At 40.9% G+C, this 22,587-nt stretch overlaps 1 protein-coding gene across 1 annotated transcript; it reads right to left on the bottom strand.

Moving 5' to 3' along the window:
* Positions 1-8,085: 8,085 nt before the first annotated feature.
* Positions 8,086-15,937, bottom strand: skap2 (src kinase associated phosphoprotein 2). Its single transcript, XM_077599094.1, has 11 exons — positions 15,856-15,937; positions 15,560-15,665; positions 15,448-15,473; positions 14,802-14,906; positions 13,640-13,720; positions 13,158-13,241; positions 12,665-12,789; positions 12,507-12,570; positions 12,289-12,420; positions 11,373-11,482; positions 8,086-8,227 (listed from the first exon to the last, which is right to left on the bottom strand). Exons 1-11 carry the CDS (start codon positions 15,893-15,895, stop codon positions 8,135-8,137), a joined length of 966 nt encoding a protein of 321 aa, XP_077455220.1. The 5' UTR covers positions 15,896-15,937; the 3' UTR covers positions 8,086-8,134.
* Between the last annotated feature and the right edge of the window lie 6,650 nt (positions 15,938-22,587).

The following is a 22,587-nucleotide window of genomic DNA, read 5'->3' as shown; positions in this document are numbered from 1 at the left end:
CCGGTGTCAGTCTGACCTGTCCAAGCGACATCGACCACTTCCTTTAATGGCGTATGACTGCGGCCCCTCGGCTGTTAACCTTGAGCCGAGGTGGCCTCGCCTGCTGCCATGACAACACAGACACCTTTAAACCTAACACATCGATCTGCTAACAGCTCCTTGCTGCTTCATGGTTTGTGACCCCCAAGGGGTCAAAGGGAATTTAGAAAAAAAATAGGGGGGTGCAATGCTGCAGCTGGCTAGGAGCATAGCACAACTACTCAAGCAGGATGTAAAAATTCCACATTTATCACTGTGGCCAATGTGACTAATGCACAATGTAATTACCACGCGCGCCGTTTGACAGTGAAGGAAGGCGAATGGAACCTTCGGGGGGATGCCCATCTGCCTACGAGAGATGCCAGGGATCTCTCGGGCTGGCATCTCAAATCTCAAGTCTACCATTTCACGCTTGTCTCGCTCTTATCACTGTCATCAGCATGGCCAAAAATCCATTTAATGTGCGGGAGAAGCACTTGTGTGTTCAAACTCTGATGCAACATTCCCCATTGTGCTCCCAAGCCAAGAACCAAAGCGTGCATTGCGGGAGATTCGCTCCGGTAGAGGCAAATTACTGATAAATCAGTGGCTGCTCATGCATTTTAAGTGCCACATTATACACAATCCATTAGTAGCCATAGAAGTTCAGCATGACTTGCGATATTAAATCTCCATGACCGAGACTATGCAGAAACAGTCGATATGTGCCAATAGATAGGAGATAAGACCAAAGGAATGACGCGGGGATGAGACGCCGGCAGTCCAAATGATAATGGCCCGGGCTGGCGAGACTGATGTGTCGCTTTGTTATATGGCCGCGCAGTACCGTTCAAGCTAAATGGTGTGGAAGTCCAGAATTAATTAAATTTTTAATTATACTCCACTCTACCCGCAATATTTTTTCACGCTATCTCGCTTTTCATGCCAAAACTGACCTTTGACTCGCGGTTGGCCGCAAAAATCGGCATGACTGCGCAGTCCAGATGATTTATCGGTTCTCTCCAACTTTGTTAGACAATGAAAATTGGATCGAAAGTTTAACAATGTATACAGTGGTCCCTTGTGATCCAAGTGATGTTTTCAACAATTTTGGCACTGTATGGTTGCTGTAAAGTGCCATTGAATTCCTCTCAACTAGTTTTGTAACAAGCAGCTTTTTAGCAGCAATTCGCATAATGGATGAAATTATTATTATTATTATTATTTTAATAGTCCCTACTTTTTGTTCACTTGTGAGATCTGAGGTCAGTTCACTACCATCACACAGCATTTTATTCACAATTTTCAAAGCAAACACCAGCCCCCAATTACTAAATCCCTTTATAAGGCACAACTGTATATTTGTGTGAGGACAATGTCATTTGTTGATTGATTCTGATTTTATGTTCTACTGTCCTAGATTATAGAATGGCTTAGTTCAGGGGTGTCGGACTCGTGTTGGTTCGCGGGCCGCTTTAACGTCAACTTGATTTCACGTGGGCCGGACCATTTTAGATATAATATTTAGATTTTTTTTAATAAATGGATTAAAAGAACTGGATTAAAAGCCATTTACAAAAAGATTTTTGAACTAAAAACAGAGAAAAAAATGATTAAAAATTACAATTATTGATTTAAAAGGGGGAAAATCAGGAAATGTAATATACTTCTATACTCTTTATTATAATTTGAACCTAAAACAGAACGTCGACACTCATGATTTACTTTCCCGGGCCACTTTGACACATGTGGCTTAGCTACTGTTGTACAGATGCATAATTAGCAATTTTGAGACTTTGTATTGCTTAGCTGTTCTCGTTCTATATTTAAAACCTCAACATATACACTGTAAAGCCATACATCGCACGGATCGTTGGGGTCGCTTATGTCAGAGGGCGCAAAAGCGAAAAAAAAGGGCTCAACGGCGTTATGCGACCGCTCTTCTCTCGGAATCCACACAATAAAAGGCTGCAGAAAGCCCAAACAGCACTTGAAGCGGTGCTATGAAACACGAGCGTTGTAAAATAGCATCAGTGTCTGTGACGGCTTCTACTCATCCTTATTTGTGTCTTGACACGGGGGAACATCCCCTCCGCTGTGAATAACACCCTCACCCTACTAATGTCTTGTTAGAGATGAGGAACGAGTAGAGGTGGAGCTCTTTCGGGCAGAGCCACTTCAGTAAATGTTGAGACAGCGAGAGGAAGAGAGAGGCTGCAGGAAGGCGATGGGGGAGAATGGAGGTGTTAGAGGGCACCGTCTCTGGAGGCCTCGGCGCTCGGCTGCCAGCGCGTGTAAATCAGCAGGCAGCTCACGGCTGCAATGAGGTAGAAAATAAAAAAAACATAAAAATGTCCGGGTGAAATAAGAGGCAAGGAGAAATCTTTTATGGCGAGCCTAAATTCTCCTTACTCTGCAGTAGATCCAGCGGCCAGCTCAGCTTGTCTTCTCCAGAGCCCATTCATCATGCCACTGTCTGCATGGCCACAAATTACTCCAATTACCCACCTGCTCTTCATCTAACATACCCATGACCTAATGAGTATTCTAAATTCAAGGAAATATCAGTAATGGTGACTTAATAGGTTTGCGTCACATTCCTTGATATACTTAATTGGAGTGTAGCGGGATGGCCAATAACAAATGTGTTGTTGTTGTTTTTTAAAAGTGGATTTAATCCTTGGGTGCGTTTTACTTGGACTCAGCATGCAGTACTTGTAAATATTGGAGAGATAAGAAGTGTAATAAGAGGATACAAGGTGTGTGGTTGTTCTAATACTATCTCAGATCTGGCTTGCCTTGATTTGGGTCATTTTTTTTCCTGTTTCAAGACCACTCGCGTAACGATCTCAAGGAATTTAGGTGCCTGATCAAGTGGAGAAATAGCAAGTTACGTTGCACACATGCGGTTGGAAAAGGTCTGTAATGATTAAGAGCGTGGTGGTTACAGAATATCATTAGAGGCTTAAATAACAGCACTGAGATGAAACGGTGAAAGTGTTTACTTATGAACCGTATCAATGAAACTCGCTTAACTCAAGGTTAGGACAAACACAAATATATATATTCCCCAATATCAATATCCATACTTTACTTAAGCATATATTTTCCTCCAAGCTTTTATAATTTTGCCACATCTGTACTTTGACTTGAAGAAAGCAAGAAAATTATACAGTTTTGAAACAATATTCTATGATATAAAGGTAGTTGTTGGACTAGACTAAATTAATTTCCATTATCGAGCAACAGAAACTTTCTGTTGAAAAGATACAAATTACTAAATACCACACCACACACTTGGGGAACTCTATACAGTGGTACCTTGACCTACGATCACCTCGTGGTACGACATGCTCGTGGTACGACGAAAATTTCGATCGAATAATTCGCCCGCGATACGATCAAAATTTCGAGATGCGTCCAAGCCAGGTGGCCATGACATGAGACGCTGTTTATCATTGTAGCGCACTGTCTTTTTTTGCCGCATCTCTTTCGTCTAAACAGATATCTGAACGATTTATTCAGACGAGTTTCGACCAAGAAACGCACAACGCTTTCTGGGTAATGAAGTATACTCGTGCACACAACACCGCCCAATTTTACTTCTATTAAACACATTTTATTACTATTAAACCACTAGATATGTGTTACTTTGTTAATAGATGGCGAATTAGAAGAAATTAAAAAAAAAATCCAATCCAATATCCTGTTTTTGGTGTTTTTTCAGAGGGTTGGAACGAATTAATTTGTTTTTAGTTCATTTCAATGGGAAACGTCCGCTCGAGTTACCAAAAGCTCGACATACGATCTCAGTCCCGGAACGGATTAAGATCGTGTGTCGAGGTACCACTGTACAAATAAAAGGGCTAGCAATGAATGAGGATTTCACATGGCATTGATAGTCATGATTCATTTTTAAACATAAGCCCAAATGTGGCAGATATAGCGCACAGGAGGTTCCATGTTCGATTTCCTGTGCACCACACATGTATGGTGGCTTTGTGCAGCTCCATGTGCAAGCAGCACAGTAAATTAGCTCGTGCAAGCTTGGCAGCTGTGTGTTTGAACAAATACCACGCGGCCACTTAATGAGAGTAATGTCGGCAATCTGCTTTTTAGCGGCTGGTAAAACCTTGCAACTCGATACATTTTCTCTCTTCCTTTGTATTGAAAAGTAAGAGCGTCTATATAAAGAGATGACATTGAAAGCGGAGTTCACCTCGAATGTGAGGCGACTACAAGTGGGGAGGCGGGCGTCATTGCGTGTGTATGTGTAGTAAAAGTGGTAGAGATGGCAGCACTTAGCGTGCTGGAGGACTGGCAGGCAGTGGGCTGCAATGAGGTGTGGAGCTGCAACAGTACCCGGAGGCTTGTAATTACACTTAGAGCATTGGTCGCATCACACTGTAAACTATATGGCTCGGGGTCGTTATTCAGCTAGCTAACTAGTAGAGTAAATCAGAGCTCTGACCTCATATTAGAGCCTCAGGCAGAGAGTAAACAGAGCCAGGATATGGAGGCTGGAGCCCAGTAAATAACCGGACAGGAGATGGAGCAGGGGCGAGGCGTGGGAGATGTTTATAGCAGGTGGACAAACACCTGTCAGGACCGGAAGACTGATTTATCCTCAGCGGCATGTCAGCACGTAGCTCTTAAACGCATGACAGCTTGGACTTTTGAAAAAAGAAAAGACGGCAAGTGAAAAATATGGATGATGGAAGTAGAGTAAAAGCCATATTTGGGTTTCTTTGATTTCTACAGGCAGATTGATAGACACACAAAAGAAAACACTCCAATTATATATGTATATATAAATATTGCATAAGCACAGAGCAATACTAAAAACCTTGTTTAAGCACTCCACCGAGGCACTGACTCAATCTTTGGTAAATGAGATGGTCCTCAGGATATTTTGGAGTAATGTCACATTTTTCCCTCTCTTTCAAGTGAAAGGTTGAAAGGGAGTTGGCTAGAGGCTATTTTTAAAATTATTGTCAGAGTTTGGTCTCGGTTTAAAAAGCCACTCTAAAATTCCCCTTTTTATGAGTGTGTGTGTGTGTGTGTGTGTGTGTGAATTGATGTTTGTTTCAGTTTCCTCTGCGATTGGCTGGCCACCAATTCACAGTGTCACCCACCTTTTTTTAGCTGGGATAAGCTCTAGCACCCCCCATGACCCTTGTGAGGATAAGCGGTTCAGAAAATGAATGAATGAATAAAAGGGTGACATACTGTGGTCTTAACAATGAAAATAATATTCATTTTAAAACAACCATACCCAACATTCTATCACGAGTCACTTAGTACCTTTTTGTGTCAAGTGTGGTGAGTTATGTTAAGAGTCTTGACCTTAATTCAGACAGACTCGCTCTTGAAAAAGGTGTACGTGGACTTTTAGGGATGTGGACCAGCAGAGGGCTTTAATGGAACGCTGACAAAAAGCCAGTTGGAGAGCCAATACATTTGCTGTGAAATCCCAGACGATGGCACATAAATAAAGCTGCCGTGCTATTCCTGACAGAAAACTCTTGGTGAAGCCGCGCGCTGGTCTCCTGTGTGTCACAACGACCTGGTGAAAGCGCAGAATGTGAACAGCTGACAGCTTGATCATGATGGAGTCTCTACAGTGGTGTTCATTACGTCTTTCGCCCTTTTCAGGAGCATCAAGAGTTATTAAGAGGTCGAGAAGATGCATGCGCAAGACATTCCTAAACTGTGGTGAGCAGGTATCACTGCTTAACGTTTTCTTAAACGACGCTGTTTTGCAGTAACATGATCCTCTACTGCCCTAAGCCCGTAGACACATAGCTGAATGACACTACCTGAAATACTTGCATTTGATTGGCTAAAACAGCTCTGGCATTTGGAAATGTCTGCTCAATACAATATTGGCTTTTATTGATTGTATTTGTTCCACGAGTACACATCATAAAAATACATTTCTGGTTTGTTTTTAAAGTGTAAAGCGAGATTGTTTCTGCTAGAATGCACTTGATCAAAACATTTTGTTAGTTTTTTGCGGTACACTGCAAAAACCAGGGGACTACTGCGGAAATAATTTTTACAGTGGTGTACCGCAAATACTGCGAAAATGCAAAAAATGAGGGAAATACTGTATGTCATATATCTTAGTATGATATAGGCACATTTTTTATGGTTCCGGGTTTTAATTGGTGATGGGCTATCATTCATGTAATTTAGTGAACTACTGATTAATGATGTCCTGGCGTTTATCTAAGAAACATTTTATCTTGATGTTAAATTGCAATAAAGAGAACCTGTATATTTTGAGGATGTGGCAGTCTAGGTCTAAACGGGGGATGAGGGTATAGTTGACATCCATTAAGAAAATCCATTATTGTCACATAAAAATGAAAGGGAATATTTAGCCCTACTTGCCTCTGGCAACCATATTGGGACAGTAAAAGCAGGACTCTGAGGGAACTGCGAATACCAAGCCAGACAGCCTGGTGACATCCTCCTTTAAGTCTGGAAACATTAAAGTGTTGACTGACGTGACTGTATCACATATTTTTCTCACACATATGTCATTTGATGATCTGTGCTGACTGAAAATCCCATCGGTTCACTGTGCCCATTCCCACCACAGTCCCCAAACATTTTCACTTTACCTAAATAGTAATTCGCAGTTTGTATTTAGGGAATTTCAGCAACGATTTAAATGGTAATTATCACTTACCTTCCGGGCGACCAAAAGACCGGCGACCAAAAGACCGGCGACCAAAATATCGGCGACCAAAAGATCGGTGACCAAAAGACCGGCGACCAATCGACCGTGTACCCCCTGAATCGGTGGGCAGCACAGTGAGACGCTCACACTCATACCCTGGGGCAATTTAACGGGTTCAACGAGCCTACCATGAATGTTTTTGGGATGTGGGAGGAAACCAGAGTACCCGGAGAAAACCCACTCAGCGAGGACCGACCTGGGATGGAACCCTCGACCCGAACTGTGAGGCCGACGCACTAACGACTCCTCCACCGGATATTCAACAACGGATTGTGGTAACTCATTCGATTTTCCAATCCGCATGTTTTACGGCTGGTTTGTACAGTACAAGAACAGCATTGACGTCGCACCCGAACATCACCCGAAGGACGCAAGACTCGCTCATCACTGAAGAGGAGCAAACGACACATGCAAAGATGGAGGCAAATGCACACACATTTGTCTTCTCACTTTGTCACAACCTTGACGGAACCTTGAGGGGCCCTCTTTGTACCCCAAACAACTGTGCAAGAACTTGGCTATCTCACTCTGGAAGGCTGTAAAACGAGACGTACAGTGTGTGCCTAACCTCGGCAAGAACGTGCCGAGCAAACGCTGCCTCGCCTGCTGTCAAACGGCCCCTCGGAGGGCGATAAGCGTCCGTGCTATCAGAGTGGCTGTCTGCCTTATTAGTGCACCTCAGGCACACGGCCCAGCCGGCCATCTGGCACGCTGTGATCCGCTGCCCGGTAAACTCTCTCAGGCCCCATAAAACACGCCGACATCCCTTTGAAGCATGCATCCAAAGTGATGACCGCATGAATGAATCATTTTACAACAAATAGATACATATGCATGTATCTGAAGATTGGCTGAAAATATCTCATATTGATAGAAAGAATATATCCGGCTTCAACACTTAAGGGGCAAAGGTTATGGCTCAGTTGTCTCAATGACCTTCAAAGGTTCTCTATTGCCACCTTGTGGTTTAATTATAGGGTCAAACCACTTTTCTGGCAAAAGCAGACCATTAATCCAGTCGTCCTGGGACTTTCTTTTTCCTGTTGACGCTAAAATGCAAGCCACTTTGATTGTTTTTATTGTTGAGGACAACAAAGAAATTGATGAAAAATAGCCATTAAACGCATAAAGCCCGACATATGTTTTTTAACTTATTAGTTGCCATTAATGGTGGTAGACAAACCGCATCTGTTCTAAAAATAAACTGTTTTACATTGACCGCACAGTCACTTTGGCATAATGCCACTTAGCACACTGAAATGAAGGAAACAGATCCACAACCATTGTAGCTGCTGTAATGATATTTAATAAATTAAATCATTGGCGAGAATAAACATTCAATTCATACTTTATTCAAAGTGATTCATCTTATATAGCATAAAGCTCCAGCAGGTACTGAATGGGCAGGATTCCGATATTTCCATTTTTCTCTCCGACCCACCAACCATAGCTCTGGTATTCCTGAAAGAAAGACAAATGCAAAAAACATTTCATATGTTTCCAAAAAAAGAGAAAAAAACCCTCTTGATATCTTTGTTCATCCTTAATAAAGATGAAGAATAGCCTTTTCCTGTCAAGAAAAAGTTTGAAGGACATGAACTGGGATTGTCTGACCTTTGCGGTTCCACTGTTTCTACATGACGTTGCATTGTGTTCTGCTCTCCATTATTTATCATCATCACATTTCCTGCTGACCGCCGGATTGTAGACGCATCAGCTTCGATGTACGCAAAAGTCATCGCGTATAAATCTTTCACGGTGACGACAAAGTAAGTTCCTCCGAGTGGCTTCTCGTATAGCAAGCGGTTTGGAGGACACCGTGGAGAGGCGTTGCGCCTCTCTCTTTGACCAAGAGCCTGACCTCACATCAAAGTCTTGGCCAGGATATAAATCAGCACCGGGAGCTCCACAAAAGGGAGGAACAGGAACCTGCACAGTGTCTGAAAGCCAGACCTAACCACATCTGTCTCCGCTTATTGAGTGAATGCTATCGTGTAATCCAAGAAACAAAAACCAAATTCATTATTCTTCCACTCCTTTGTTTCTCGCCTCCTTCATCGCAGCAGCATCGCTGAGTGGAGTCAAAGAAAATCTGTGGCTCATCTGGGTATGCTCAGTCCAAACATGTATTCTATTGATTGAATATATTGGCCTTTTTCTACATGAAGATTAAAAGCGTGTTGCAGCATTCCCAGCGTGCATTCAATCTGATTGCTCTGGCGTCATCCCCGTGTGACTCATCGGTTCCGTGGGGTACCATATTTACATGATATCAAGGGATTGCTATTACAGTAGAAACTCGGATGCATTAGTGTGCCGTCCTCGTTTCCTTTTTTTAGTTCTCATCTTGGGGCATTTGTCCACCATGTCTACTTCCCTTCATAAAGTTTCAGTAGCATTGGTTGTCTTTGGATGACTGAGAATGATAATAAACCTACCTCAATGTCATCAAGACCAAAGAAAGTTGTACCAATTTGAGCCCACGTCCAGATTGTAAAGTGTGACAATGATTTTACATTGAAAAAAATCACAATTGTTCCAAGCCTCGATGTCACATCCATTGTATTTGCTTGTCACGTGATAAAAGTGACATTTTACCACGAGCCACTTGGTAATAACAGATCAGAGTGGCCTGTGGGTGTGTGCACACAACAGTTTCCTCTCAAAAGCCTTTGAAAATAGCAACACCTCATTGTGCAGTTCTGGCTAACAAATAAGTCATGCTCGACTGGGTGCAGGACACAACATGAGAGAGAATGAGAGACAAACGACTAATGGTGCCCTTCACTAGCTGCACGCACTTCAACACGCAGAAGCCTTGCTCAGCAAGTAATGCCGTGAAAAAGCGCAAGAAACAATCTGTGCATCTGTTTACAAACACATATTGTCCGGCATGTGTTAAGGAGTGGGTCAATATAGGTTACAGTAACCTCGCACAGCAGCAACGTTATGTCGGAGCAGTGTTTACATTTTATCAGCCATTCCAGCCACTTAAAGGAAGTGAGACGTTACTTTTCTCCATTACGTTTATGTGCTGTGACTTGAACCAGGCAGGAGGAGGGAGCGGCTGCTTGGTGCCTGGACAATGCCCCCCACCACCACCCCTTTCTCAGCCACAGTCGGGCACCATAAGCAACACTCGGTCCCGACTGGGGGGTCCCGCAGCTGTAACACTACGGCTATTTTGGAGCTGCGGAATGGGGGAGGGACGGAAAGGAGAATTGGGGAAGGGGAGCGAGGAGTCGTCTGTCCCTCCCGCTGCAGCCCAGACAGGTTTTATGGTCATTGCCCTCGCAGTAGGCCACAACCCCCAACACCAAGGTTCCAGCTAATGGCGCTCGCAGTCCGAGTGAAAGGGCAACTTGATTCTTGGCCCCTTTCCACACACAAAGAGAGGAGTCGTAAACAAGCATTTGGTCATTGAGCGCCACAAAGTCTTTCTGCTCTGTTTCGTTTCGTTCGTCACAACAGTGAAAGGGACATTATTCATTTTGTGGATCGACATCAATGATTGACACCGTCATTTATGAACAAAGGTCACACTAAGATATTTTGACTTCATTAAAATGTGGTTCGGCTATTATTATCGAGTGTATTTATGACGGTTGTAGCGTGCAGTGGTGCGGAATGCCGCTTTTGTCATACTGTACTTTATCATTTCTATTTTGTTTAGTGACATGTAAAGAAACATTTTATATAATACAGTAGCATCTTGAACTGAAGCTCATTTGATTCTGGAAATTTACTGATTTCGTGGGAAATCGGTGTATCCACCTGGTGTCTAGCAGTTAAATATGATTCATTTTTCATCGAAATGGTCTATTTTAATATATTGTAATTTTGTGTCCTTGTCCCTTTTTAATGACTGCGTGCAAGGACCACTAGATGGCAGACTAGACTACAAAAAGGATCTGGCAAACTGTCTGCACATGGCAATGTGTCCAAGGAATTTATTTATAGTTCAAATGATATCATATCACACATTGGACATAAAGGCTTTTCCTTATTTGCAAACCAAAATGTGGTGAACTTCACACAACAAAGGTCCAATTTTAGTCAGGCGACTGTTTAGGAACAAACACGCTCCTGTTCTGTGCATCTATAATTAAAACAAGTCCTCTCCTTCCAGCTAGCTGACAAGCTTCGGAAATTTAACGTCCACTACACGTCCTCGCCTGCTCTCAATAGCGTGTGAGTGTGAGCCTTAGCTTCCTGAGAACACACATTCCTATTTGGCGAGGTGAGCGAGACGTCTGATAGGTAGGTGTGTGGGCCCAAGGCAGCGGCGGAAGCGAGCTGAGGCGGCCCAGATGGACGCGATGGAACGGCGCGGCCAGCCAACGGCACTAAAACAGTTTCCGTCGTGACACATCTAATCCCCATCAGAGAGCCAGAGGCTGACTCCGCCACAGTCGGCCTCCGGCTCCAGGCACCGGGCCAGGTGCTGCCAGTAAAGGATATCAAAAAGCAACTCCTCTCAGGGCCTAGGAATAACTTTATTCAGGTGGTCCTGGCTCAACAGCACCTCGCTCACCATTGCCGTTGAGTTTGTGCATTAAGAAAAATATCCACATTCGAGGTTTTAGACAAGGCAGCTTTTCATTACCTTGCTCAGAATATAAATGGTGTCTCCACGCTTGAAGGAGAGTTCATCCGGGTGGTCCCCAACACAGTCCCATAAGGCCTGGTAGTAGTTCTTGTAATCTTTGCTTGCATCTAGACGGATTATAATCGTATAGTAAACAGAAAATTGATTCCAGTTCAGTATTTTACAAGTGAAGGAACAACAACAAAAATCCCTCATCTATTCCTGATGATAAAAGGAAATTGTTTAACATGGTTGCATACATGTAGACTTCCCCTGCAAATGTCACTTCTTCTTTCCAAAGTTATGGTGCTTAGGGCCACCTGACGGCATTTTATATCTAATACAGAGCAATGATTCAATTGGTAAATGACTGTGTATAAATAAGATTTCTCTCATAATACTTATAGTGCTGTTTTTCCAGCCCATAGTTTATCACCCAAACAGCCCAGTGTGCCTGGCACTCATGGGCCAATTTTTTTAATTGGACTCTGGGCCCCTTGAGCGTAACCCAAAAGTGACAAGGAAAATGTGTGGGGGCACCATGAAAAGCATCCAAGCCATTCTGTTGATCTACAACGCTGCGTCTGCCTGATAGCCTCAAAGTTTATTTCAGTTGTAAAGTTTTATCATGAATCAAAAATGATTTGTGTTGCCTCAGCAATTTCCAACAGCTGCGCTGAGACAAATTGGAATGACAGGAAATCACATCAGATTAGAGTACCCCGCGAAGGCCAACATTTTTTTTCCATGGAAAACTGCTCCTGCTTTCATTTTTTCACATTTAGTGAAAGTCCCATTGAAACGAAGTGACTGTCTCGCCAATTGTGCACTTCCACGTTGCCTTGTCTGAATATATGACTGATAATATTCCATGGCAGGCAACTAAGGTGAATTAAAAACAGTATATTTGTCTTAGGAGACACTATAGCTTTACCTGGGAGGACCTCATAGATGTCTGTATCTGGTGCAAGTCCCACGTCATCATACATTAGCTGTTCTTCCACTTTCTGCCCCTCTTCATCATCATCATCATCATCTTCTTCTTCTTGTATTATGCCAGATTTATCTACAGATGGAATTGGAAAAAAATATGATTAGTGTTCAGTTTGGTTTTTCTCTTTGACCATAGTTGGTGGTAGGTGTATGGCAAACCTTTCAAAACCAGATCGATACATTTCATCCATTCCTTTGCCTCTTTTACCGACGATGCACAGAACTGGTTAAAGGACAGGTGTAAATATGGTCGTCAGAAACAAATTGTTTATGTAGATGCTACCACACGTATTGACAAGACGGCACGGTCAATGTACCTGATAGCCTCGCTTATCTGGAGCTGAGATTTCAAAACAAAAGTCTTTCTTGGAGTCTTTCCTGAAGCTGTTGTTCATTTTGACATGGTAGCCGTCAATGCTGAACTCGCCTTTCTGCTGCTTGTCTGTTACAAAGCGACATCACTGTCAACATTTTCGAACCATAGCCAGTCTCTGTCACTCTAAATTGGAAAGGGAACTAAGTTTACACTTCATTTGAATGCTTCTTATGATGCTTTCATGAGACTGTCATAATCATGGCATGCCAAACTTCATGAATATGAAATAATGCTTTTACCTGATGTCATTAAGTGTCGTTTACTATGCTACGTCACTTCTGAACAAAATTGACACCTAATGTCTTTGTGTTAGACAATGACATAAATATTCATTCATTCCCATGACAGGTGTCATGTCATGATTATGAATCTCATGATGTTGTCATAAGAAGCAATCAAATAAAGTGTTACTAAAGATAAAATGATACCAATACCTTTTTCGTGGCCATAATAGTAGAAGGTGCGATAGCTTAGCGCACACCATCTCTTCTGCCACTCCTGGCCAAAAAAACTATGATCTGTTGATGAGACAAAATAACTTGAAATAATTTACATTTTTTCCCTTCAATGACAATGAATGAGAAATTATTTGGTATATAGACTTCTACTTGTGTAGTGCTTTTCCGCCTTCAATGACATTCAAAGCTCTTAACACTAGATTGTCATTTATGAACAGATAACACACCACCAGAAGTAATGCTGGTTTCAGGATCAGATTCAGTATTTCACTCAGCATTTATCAAAGTCTCGGCCAGCATTTTTTGAAAATAGAAAAGTGGACACACCTATGACAAGTTATAATTTGTTCCTTAAGCCTAACATGCAGCTTTGTAACTTAACTTAATGGATTTATAGTGCCAGTCTATATTTTGAAAAAAAGAGTTTCATCTCTGTATTCTATTGAGAGCCCACACACCCTTCCTTCGCTTCTCCAGGTGTCCTGACATTAGAATACACTGCAGATCTTGCGCTGCTATTGGTGGAGACTGTTGGGAACCTGGAAAAGAGAGGTTAAAAAGAGTTATGAACATTTAAAAATGTTCACTGGTAAAACAATGGCAGATGGGCTCTAACTCGTGCCTGACATTGACGATCGGATGATGGCTGTCGAAAAGTTGCGGAGCATCCAGTGAAGAACATTTTACCTCGTCAGTGTGCTGTGCAACTTCAATGCAAATGTTCAACTGCTGTGTCAAAGTTGCTTTGTGTGAAAGAGACGCCATAAAAGTGGCAGCTGCTTATGGGCCATAAACCCCTACCCCCAGAATTGCCACTTCACTTGGACTTCCCTGACACTTTATTTTGAAATGTGAACAGCCACTCATTACTGGCCACAATTTTATAACTAGTGAAATATAATTTGGATCAATATGTACATCAGAGGCAATTTAAAGTACTGCTACTTTAGAATCACATGAGTCAAGTAAAGGTAAAAAATAGTCTTCCAAATTATTTCACTCAGCTTAAAATAATGTGGTTCACGTTGCGCAAGTTCAAAGATGCAGATATATTGAAATTTCACATTTTACGTCAGGCTGGCAGTCAACGATCATGTTTCACTGGAGTGACAATTTCTGATGTCAGTGTTTTTATTATAGCTCATTGGTTTCCTTTATAGTATTGAAAATCCTATCCGTTTTGAAAAGGGGGGCTTCACCGCCAAATTGCTGCTCAAAGGAGCCCGTAATCAAAGATTTTACCGAAAGAAAATAATAGTATTTGCATTTATTAAGTAACAAAAGAAACGTGTAGGTGCGGACAAAATTGGTTTCAGGGTCCGGACCCGGACCGCAGTCCCCCAGTTGGGGACCACTGCTACCTTACCATAATGGGTTAAATCTACTCTTCATTTTGTCGTGTTTTTCCTCAGACCCTTCACTTCAGTGTCTCTACACACTATAAAACACCCATGTGCAGTGAAACAGGTGGCGTTAAACGTAGTTGCGCTTTCAAGTGTCTTCTCAAATTGTGTTGCCAAGTTACAAATGGAATGTCTCCTTCACTCTGACACCCCAAGTCACTTTGTTTAAAGGAACAAGTTGCCACTAAAAAGTGGCACCTTGGCAAAAAGCTTTTACCCTCATAGGGCTCTTCTTCCCGGTCAGCACGCTCGGACTGCAGTGAGCCTCCTCCGTTGTTGCTAATGTCTACCTGCTCCGCAATGTCACCTGGGTCCTCTCCACCTGAAGGAGGAGCACTGATGGTCAGTTCGGTTATAACGACAAAAGAAAAACCAGCACGCACTTTCCTCTTCTTGACATAGAGCAAGGCAGTTAAACTTCTTTTTAAACGCAGGGTACGTGGTGGTTATGGTTGCCCTCGGGAAGCAGTTAGAATGGTGAAACCACAAACAGTAAGTGTATTATCCAATCGATAGGCGTCGTAGTGGTAAACCGAAAATACCCATTAAAATAATAAATAGTTCATAGCTCATTACCGTGTGTTTTTGTGGGGAAAATCATGTGGCTAGAGCATTAGGTAGTTAGAATATCGGTCTATACTGTTTCCTGTCAAAATCAATAGTCAGCCAGTCTAGCCTAATTGTAATAGAAACTCCTTTTAGTAATAATTATTTCTATAGATTTTTTTTCAACATGTCTAACAAAAAGTTGTCAATCACAATAGAACACTCTTTGAAGAGAAGAATCATATATTTAAACAGATGAGTGACTACTTTGAATGTGAGATATACTTATAAGGATGGAAAGTATGAAAACAACTTACATTTGTCCTTGAAATCATATGGGAAACTATTGGAAAAAAGTTTTATTAGTGTCACAGATATGTAGACAGAAACAAATAGAAATATGTAGGCCATAAATTGATATATTCATACCCCAATTTGACCTCTTTAATCCGTTTAATGAAGGCTTCCTTCTTTTCTTTGGCCTTCTTGCTCAGATTTTCTCCTTTCAGGCAATCGCAGAGAAAATTCTCAAAGTCTAAACATAAATAAAATGACACTGGTGCATGTTAGAGGATACAGGAAAAGTAACAGAGTAAAATCATCTTTGCTTCCTCTTTTTAGAATTGTGCATCGGGTAAGTACATTTATTCTCAAAGCCAAAAGCCCAAGTGACAAAATGACACAAAAAAACAAAGTCTAGCAAATTGTTTAAATGATTGTTTTACCTGAAATTAAGGCAGTTATTTCCTCGGGCACGGCTGGCATTGTTGTTGTTTTTAAAGCAGCACAAGTCTGACTGAAGTCAAAGGTCACAAGATGCAGAAGTAATGACGAGCACCAATGCGGAAGTAAAAGTGTGCATAATTTACTGATGGGCACGCGAACGCACGCACGCGCACTGACGTTTATGAGCGCAGCGGCCTTTCTGTGTATGCAGACGATATACGAGACAGCTACTACCCACTTGATGCTTTAATGGGGCTTGACGCACTATTAAAGTCACAGCACAATAGCATTGTCATATTTTACAATGATTCTTGATAATATCACACTGGGTTCTTGGCACATGTCACGAACGGAGGTGAAAGGGAATGCTTGCTTGCTTTATGGTGTTTATGTCAACATTGTAAATCCAAACTGGGATTATTGATAGGAAGAATGGTGTTTCCACCTTAGAGTAACATCTCCCACAGCATCAATAAATGCTGTGTGTAGTTTACAGCATTGTAAATCTGCAAGGCAAAGTTTGAAGGAAGAAAATGGGAATACAGGAGACAGTTGCGAACTACAATATTTCAAATGACTGAAATTGAATTCTTCAATGTACCTCTAGTTCTACTTCACGGACAAAAAACAGAACCTGTTTTGCAGTAATTATCTTAAAATAATGATTAGTCGCAAGACATCACGGTGTGATGATAATATTGGCACTCCTTTGTGTTAAGCTGTACGCTTTACTAGGTTTTCCTGAGGGGCCCCGGATTCCTCCTACATTCCAAAAACATGTTTGAGACATCAAAGACTCTAAATTATCTGTAGAATGCTTACTTGTCTCTATGTTCCCTGCAATTAGATTGCAACCAGTCAAAGGTGTACCCTGCCCACAAACCAAAGTCATCTGAATTATGTTTAACCTCACACAACCGTTTTAAGGCAAAAAAAAAAGAATGAAGATTTATTTTTGTGGTCGTGTTTAACCTTTGGTGACATGAAAGAAGTTATATAGGACTTTTTCAATACTATTGGTCAGTTATCACTTAAGTCTGCTATTACAGAGTTGATAACAACCATTTAATTCAAAATAAAAATGAACGTGTTTGTTTTCTTGCAATCAAGGAATGTAGCTTTTCCGCCCAGTTTTATTGCTTTTATGGGCGTGTCCAATGTCAATCATTCAACAATTATCTTGTGACAGGCAACATTCACTGCACAGTCCAGCCGAAGAAGACCCAGCCTTTGAACTAAGCTAAATGTGACAATGTACACCTGAGGAGAGGGGAGGAACAACAGACAGTCGACCTTCTTGTTTTCCACCAACTCTTGACTTTGCGCGTATGCCTGATGTTTAGTAAATGCAAAATGAATCCTTTAATTTGGCCCTCCTGAAATCATTTTGGAACTTACATGGTGTAGATTTATCTGCAAATCCTCTGTGTCCCTTCAAAACATGACCCCCTCCTGACCCGGCAGTTGTTCCTCCCAGCTTCAAGAGGAAAGGAGAGACAGCTTGACCTTTCACCTACGAGACGCTAAGGAATCCATCGACTTGTTTCGATAGAAGATTTACCCTTCTTTTAAATACCACCTACCAACAAATATAGTAAAACACTGATGATGCGTCATCAGAATGATATATTACAATTTACATTATGGTGAATGAAGTGATACTTTAACTTGAAAGTTTAATACATTCTCTGGTCAATACTCAAAACACTCTTATCAAATCATCAGACAAACGCCAGCTTCAAGCACCCACAAAAATGTGCGGTGTCTTTTATTTATATATATATATATATATATATATATATATATATATATATATATATATATATATATATATATATATATATATATATAAAACAGAACAAAGCTACACTAAAATTAGATTTATCTGCTAAGGATGAAGAATATATGAATGTCAGTGGTGATATTGTGAAACAAAACAAAAATGCCGCCAAAGACTCGTGCGTCGAAACATGCGTGTAATGGGTTACTTGTAATTTGAGACTTTATGGGAAGGATGTTGAGTGTGTGTGTGTGTGTGTGTGTGTGTGTGTGTGTGCTTGTGGGAGTGTGTGAGAGAAAGACAAAGATAGAGAGTACTTTTAGAATATGTTTTATTTTCAAATAAAACCTTGAATGTTTGGCTTTAAAATGTTACATGGATGTTCGTGGAAGTGGATGTAAAGATTTTTTAAATGGACAATGTGGTAATCATAATTATGTTTAGTTGTTGGAGTTTGATGTGATAGTGGTGTCAAAACAAGATGGTGGTGATCACAACCATATGAATATCATATTCATATCGTTGACATTTAAACTCTGTAGAGAATCACTGAAAAAAAAGTGGCATGGCTTCAGATTGTCTCACTGTTCTCTATTTAAAAACTGTTTATGCAAAACAATATAGTAGTGATAATAATTAATATTGCATTTAAATATTGTATTCAATATATAATCTATTTTTCCTTTCACAAGAAGAAGCAGCTGTTTAATTTAAAGTGCTCTTGTTGCCAATAAAAAGTTTAAGTTAACCACAATGGTACAAGGATACTACATTCAAAGAAGGCATTAAATGGCGAAAATGCCAATAAACAAGCACCCTACAGGCTGTGAGTTTTATAGGCAATAAAATGTAATTAGAGAGGCCAAAAAGCTTTAACCTTTGCTCTTCCTTTGTCTAAGTTTGTTGTTTGTTTTAAAAAAAATCAGATTATTTATTTATTTATCTTCCATATCGCACATTCTCGTATCCCATCTGATGTCAGGCGATAGGCAGATTACACCCTAGACTGGTCACCAGTCAGCCATAGGGCACAGGGAGAGACAGATGACCATTCATACTCACAATCATACCGGCACCAGAGGGAATCAAGCCCACGCTTGCCCGCGCTGAAGTTGGGAAAGTGAACCACTACACCATCAGGCAGTTAAAATTAGATCCATATTTTTTTTAAAATACTAAAAAGAATACCATTAGTAAGTTCCAAAATCAGTACAAAATCAATTTTACCAATCTTGTAATGTTGTAAGAAAAACACAGTCCATTGACAATCGATAAATAAATAAAAAAATTCAGAATACAATTAAATTCTTCTACTATTCGTATCAATTCTTATTAGTATTTTCTATATACTTGTTTTGAAATCTTGCGAGTAAAATTAAACCTGTTTCAATTGCTCAAATTGCACAAGTGCATCGTCATGAGTGTTTCTGGGCTGGACTTTGGGACAAATTGGCCCACTTTGGTGAGAGGGAACAAAATTCCCCCAAAGAGGCATCCATGCACAAAGGGTTTTCACTGTGCATTGCAGGAGAAGTACCATTGTCCAGGCCTATTGTGGAAGAGCATATGGGGCCTGTGGGAGTGCAATTTGGGGGTTGTTTCCCCGTTTTCTCACTTGTGCACAAAGACGAATCATGCTCGCTAAGGTGAATGTTGGGAAGGTGTTGCAAATTTAAACGATTTGGTTGGAAATCCCTCTCCCACTAAAATTGGAATGCCTCTTCTACTCATTCCAAAAAGAGTCCAGCGTATTTGCTTTTGCTCTGACGGGTTTCCTTGCAGTGAGCCTGCCTTTTGTGCGTCATCCTGCGGTTCTGGAGCCTCACTTTAACCTGCTTCTCGCTTAAATCCAACATGGAGTCTATCTCCAGCCTCCTGTGTCTGTAAAGGTACTTGAGGAAGTGGTGCTCCTTCTCCTGCTCCAATAGTTATTTGTTGCTATATGCTGTCCTCAGCCTCATGCAGGGATAATCTTCCATTCTGATGAATCTGAAATAAAAGGTGACGTAAAATTGAATGGGGCGCCGTTTGTAAAGCTGCGCTCGGTTAAAAAGATGGCAATATTTTCTCATATTTGGCTGGCGCTAAATTCAAATTAGTTAAGGTAAATCTATTTAAATGTAAGTAATCATTTTTTAGATACTTAGACATACTCAACTCCGCTCCCTCCGGCTTTTATTTTGTTACTTCCGGTCATTGGTTGTTCGAATTAGCATATAAGCTAAATATTTAGTTTAAACATTTAAGATTTAGATTTAGGATTTATATTGAGGATTTAGTTTTAATGTTTAAACGATTTCAATTTAGGATTCATATTTTCAATTTAGATTTAACGTTTTAAAATAAATACGGAAGTTGCTAAATATTGTTGCACAAAAAAGTGAGTCTAAAATTTTTACACCGTATTTGAAACACTGTCTGGAGCTAAACATTGAGAAAATGTTGCTGTTTTTTTTAACAGAGCGCAGCTTTAAAAACGGTGACCCATAAAACAGTGGCCCAAAAAAATGTGCACGAGGGAAGAGTGGTTTTGCAAAAAAAATATTGTTAAAAAAAATAATCTTTTAAAGATATATGCTTGGCGTGGTGGATATGACTCCAAGAGATTAATGCCAGATGCACAATCCATCACGATTTAAAGACATGATTTAAAATCCAAATCCTGCAATAGGCGCCCACGTAGGGCCCGTCAAGCATGCGTGCAGATAACATGGAAGTTATTAACACAGGACTCGTGAATCATGTTGTCTTGCCTTGCGGTGGAAAGAACCTGCAGGCGTCTCGCGGTGCCTCTTGCTGCTTTTCTTCCCCTTCCATAGTCGATGGCTGTGGGTGCCCAGAGACCCTCACCGACCGGCCCGAAGGAGGAGGAACAACCGGTGGATTGATTTCATATCCTTCTCTTCCTCATTTGTTTGTGAGAGGCCGCTTTGGCCAGATGAGTCATTGGGGGTTCAGGGGTCTGCTCTACCGGAGACGTTTGGGGACCTCCAGAATCGGTGAACTGTTGCAGAACGTCAGCTTTGTCACATGGTTGCATCTGCCCAATGACAATTTGGCCTTTTTATTAAAAGAGGCCACTGTCCCTCCTCGTGATTGATAGGGGGGAGAGAGAGGGGGGGGGGGGCGAGGGAGAGAGAGAGGGAGAGAGAGAGGGAGAGAGAGAGGGAGAGAGAGAGGGAGAGAGAGGGGGAGAGAGAGAGAGAGAGAGAGAGAGGGAGAGAGAGGGAGAGAGAGAGGGAGAGAGAGAGAGGGAGAGAGAGAGGGAGAGAGAGAGGGGGGGATATGGAGAGAGAGAGGGGGCGAGGGAGAGAGAGAGGGCGGGGGGCTTGGGGGGGCTTGTTTCTGGTATCCCATTGGAAGAGCTTTTGGATATCAGTTCTCATATACAGACGGAAAATATGAATCAGAAATACATACAAAGAAGTGCATGAGATTTTACACAAAATGCAATGAAACTTGAATGTGATCCCCTTAGAAAAACTTTAGGTCGTGTTAGTCCACCAAATTATGCTATGGAAGTACCAACTCAAGTCAATAATAGGAAGAATACTGTGTAATTCCAGAATGAAGTCACAATTTTACAAGAGAAAGTTGTGTCTATGGGAATAAAGTTGGAATGTTACAAGTAAAATTCAACATTTTACAAGAAAAAGGTCATAATGTTACAATTTTACAAAGTCCGAGTGAAACAAATCAACACGAGGAATTGAATGGAGAAAAGGGGTTAAAAAATGATTTTTAAAATTAGAACTCTAAAACCAATAAAGTTACAATTTTATAACAATTTTAGAAAAAAAAGAAAGATTTCTATTGAGAAAAAAATCAGCAGCAAAGTAGAAACATGGCATACATTTATAATGTTAAAAAGACTTTCTTCTTCCGGAATTATGACTTCACTCTCGTAATTCCATATTATTCTTTGTCTGAGACGTATTGCAACTTGTTATACCCGCCACCCCCTCCCCCTTGCTCTGCACACATGCATTGGCGACCTTCTGACACCAGTCACATGACAACCCCGACCCTCATGCATGCAATCAGACATAAACAGATCTTAAATAACATGAATTGTGTTGCACATTCATTACCAATTTGAATAAACACAAGTAAAGAGACAATCCAATGTAATATGTGCTGTGATGCATTATGGCGTTTGCACCCTGTCCCAATCCACCTTGTAAAATATGCCATAATATGTGCATAAAACATGGTTGGCTGCAGTGAAGAGTAAAAATGGCGTGCAGACTGTAAGTATGAGGCAAAGGAAGAGGAAAAGTTGCAGGAAGGATGTGAGGGCTGTTGATTGCACGGCTCAAAACAAAGAAACCTGCATGTGATCAATCTTTCTCACTCTGCGCCGTGACAGCTCCTTGCCCCAGGAACACATTTATCGCATCTAACACTTCCTTAAATCAGATTAGAACTAGCAGAAATAGCGAGAGGACGAGCACTCGAGCTGCGTGAGACGATTTAAAAAAGGATTTATTTTTACAGAAGATTTGAAAGTACATCTAAAGAAAAAAAACAATGTATTTTTTTATTTTTAACAACTACTAGCACTATGGATGCCGAATGTCTTCTTTCAACAAATGGATCAGCTTTGGTATTATTGAAGGTGAGTGAGTGAGTGTTGCTATTCCCATTCACTGCTTTGAAAATAAAGCCTTCCAAGAAACTATATATGCATGTATATATATATATATATTTATACATCTTTAATAGCCTCACTAAAGTGCCTCTATTAGTGCATGTATCTGGAGTTATAAAAGTCAACACTTATGAAATAATGCTCCTTGCGAATGAAAATAACAGGCTCCAATGCCATATATTGGTCTAATTGCTCCTTATATATATATATATATATATATATATATATATATATATATATATATATATATATATATATATAAGGAGCAATTAGACCAATATATGGCGACTGAGCAATATG

The sequence above is a fragment of the Stigmatopora argus genome, chromosome 4, assembly GCF_051989625.1.
Source record: "Stigmatopora argus isolate UIUO_Sarg chromosome 4, RoL_Sarg_1.0, whole genome shotgun sequence".
Classification (NCBI taxonomy): domain Eukaryota; kingdom Metazoa; phylum Chordata; class Actinopteri; order Syngnathiformes; family Syngnathidae; genus Stigmatopora; species Stigmatopora argus.
Note: the sequence above shows the minus strand (reverse complement) of the source record. Positions and strands in the feature narration are given on the sequence as shown.

Bases quoted from the DNA above. Each gene is read 5' to 3' on its own strand.
- skap2 (XM_077599094.1), bottom strand. From the start codon at position 15,895: ATGCCAGCCGTGCCCGAGGAAATAACTGCCTTAATTTCAG. The intron at 13,242-13,639 runs GTGTGTGGGCTC...TCTCATCAACAG, and splicing joins CCTGGAGAAGCGAAGGAAGG to ATCATAGTTTTTTTGGCCAG. The intron at 8,228-11,372 runs GTAATGAAAAGC...TCTTTCTTTCAG, and splicing joins CCATTTATATTCTGAGCAAG to GAATACCAGAGCTATGGTTG.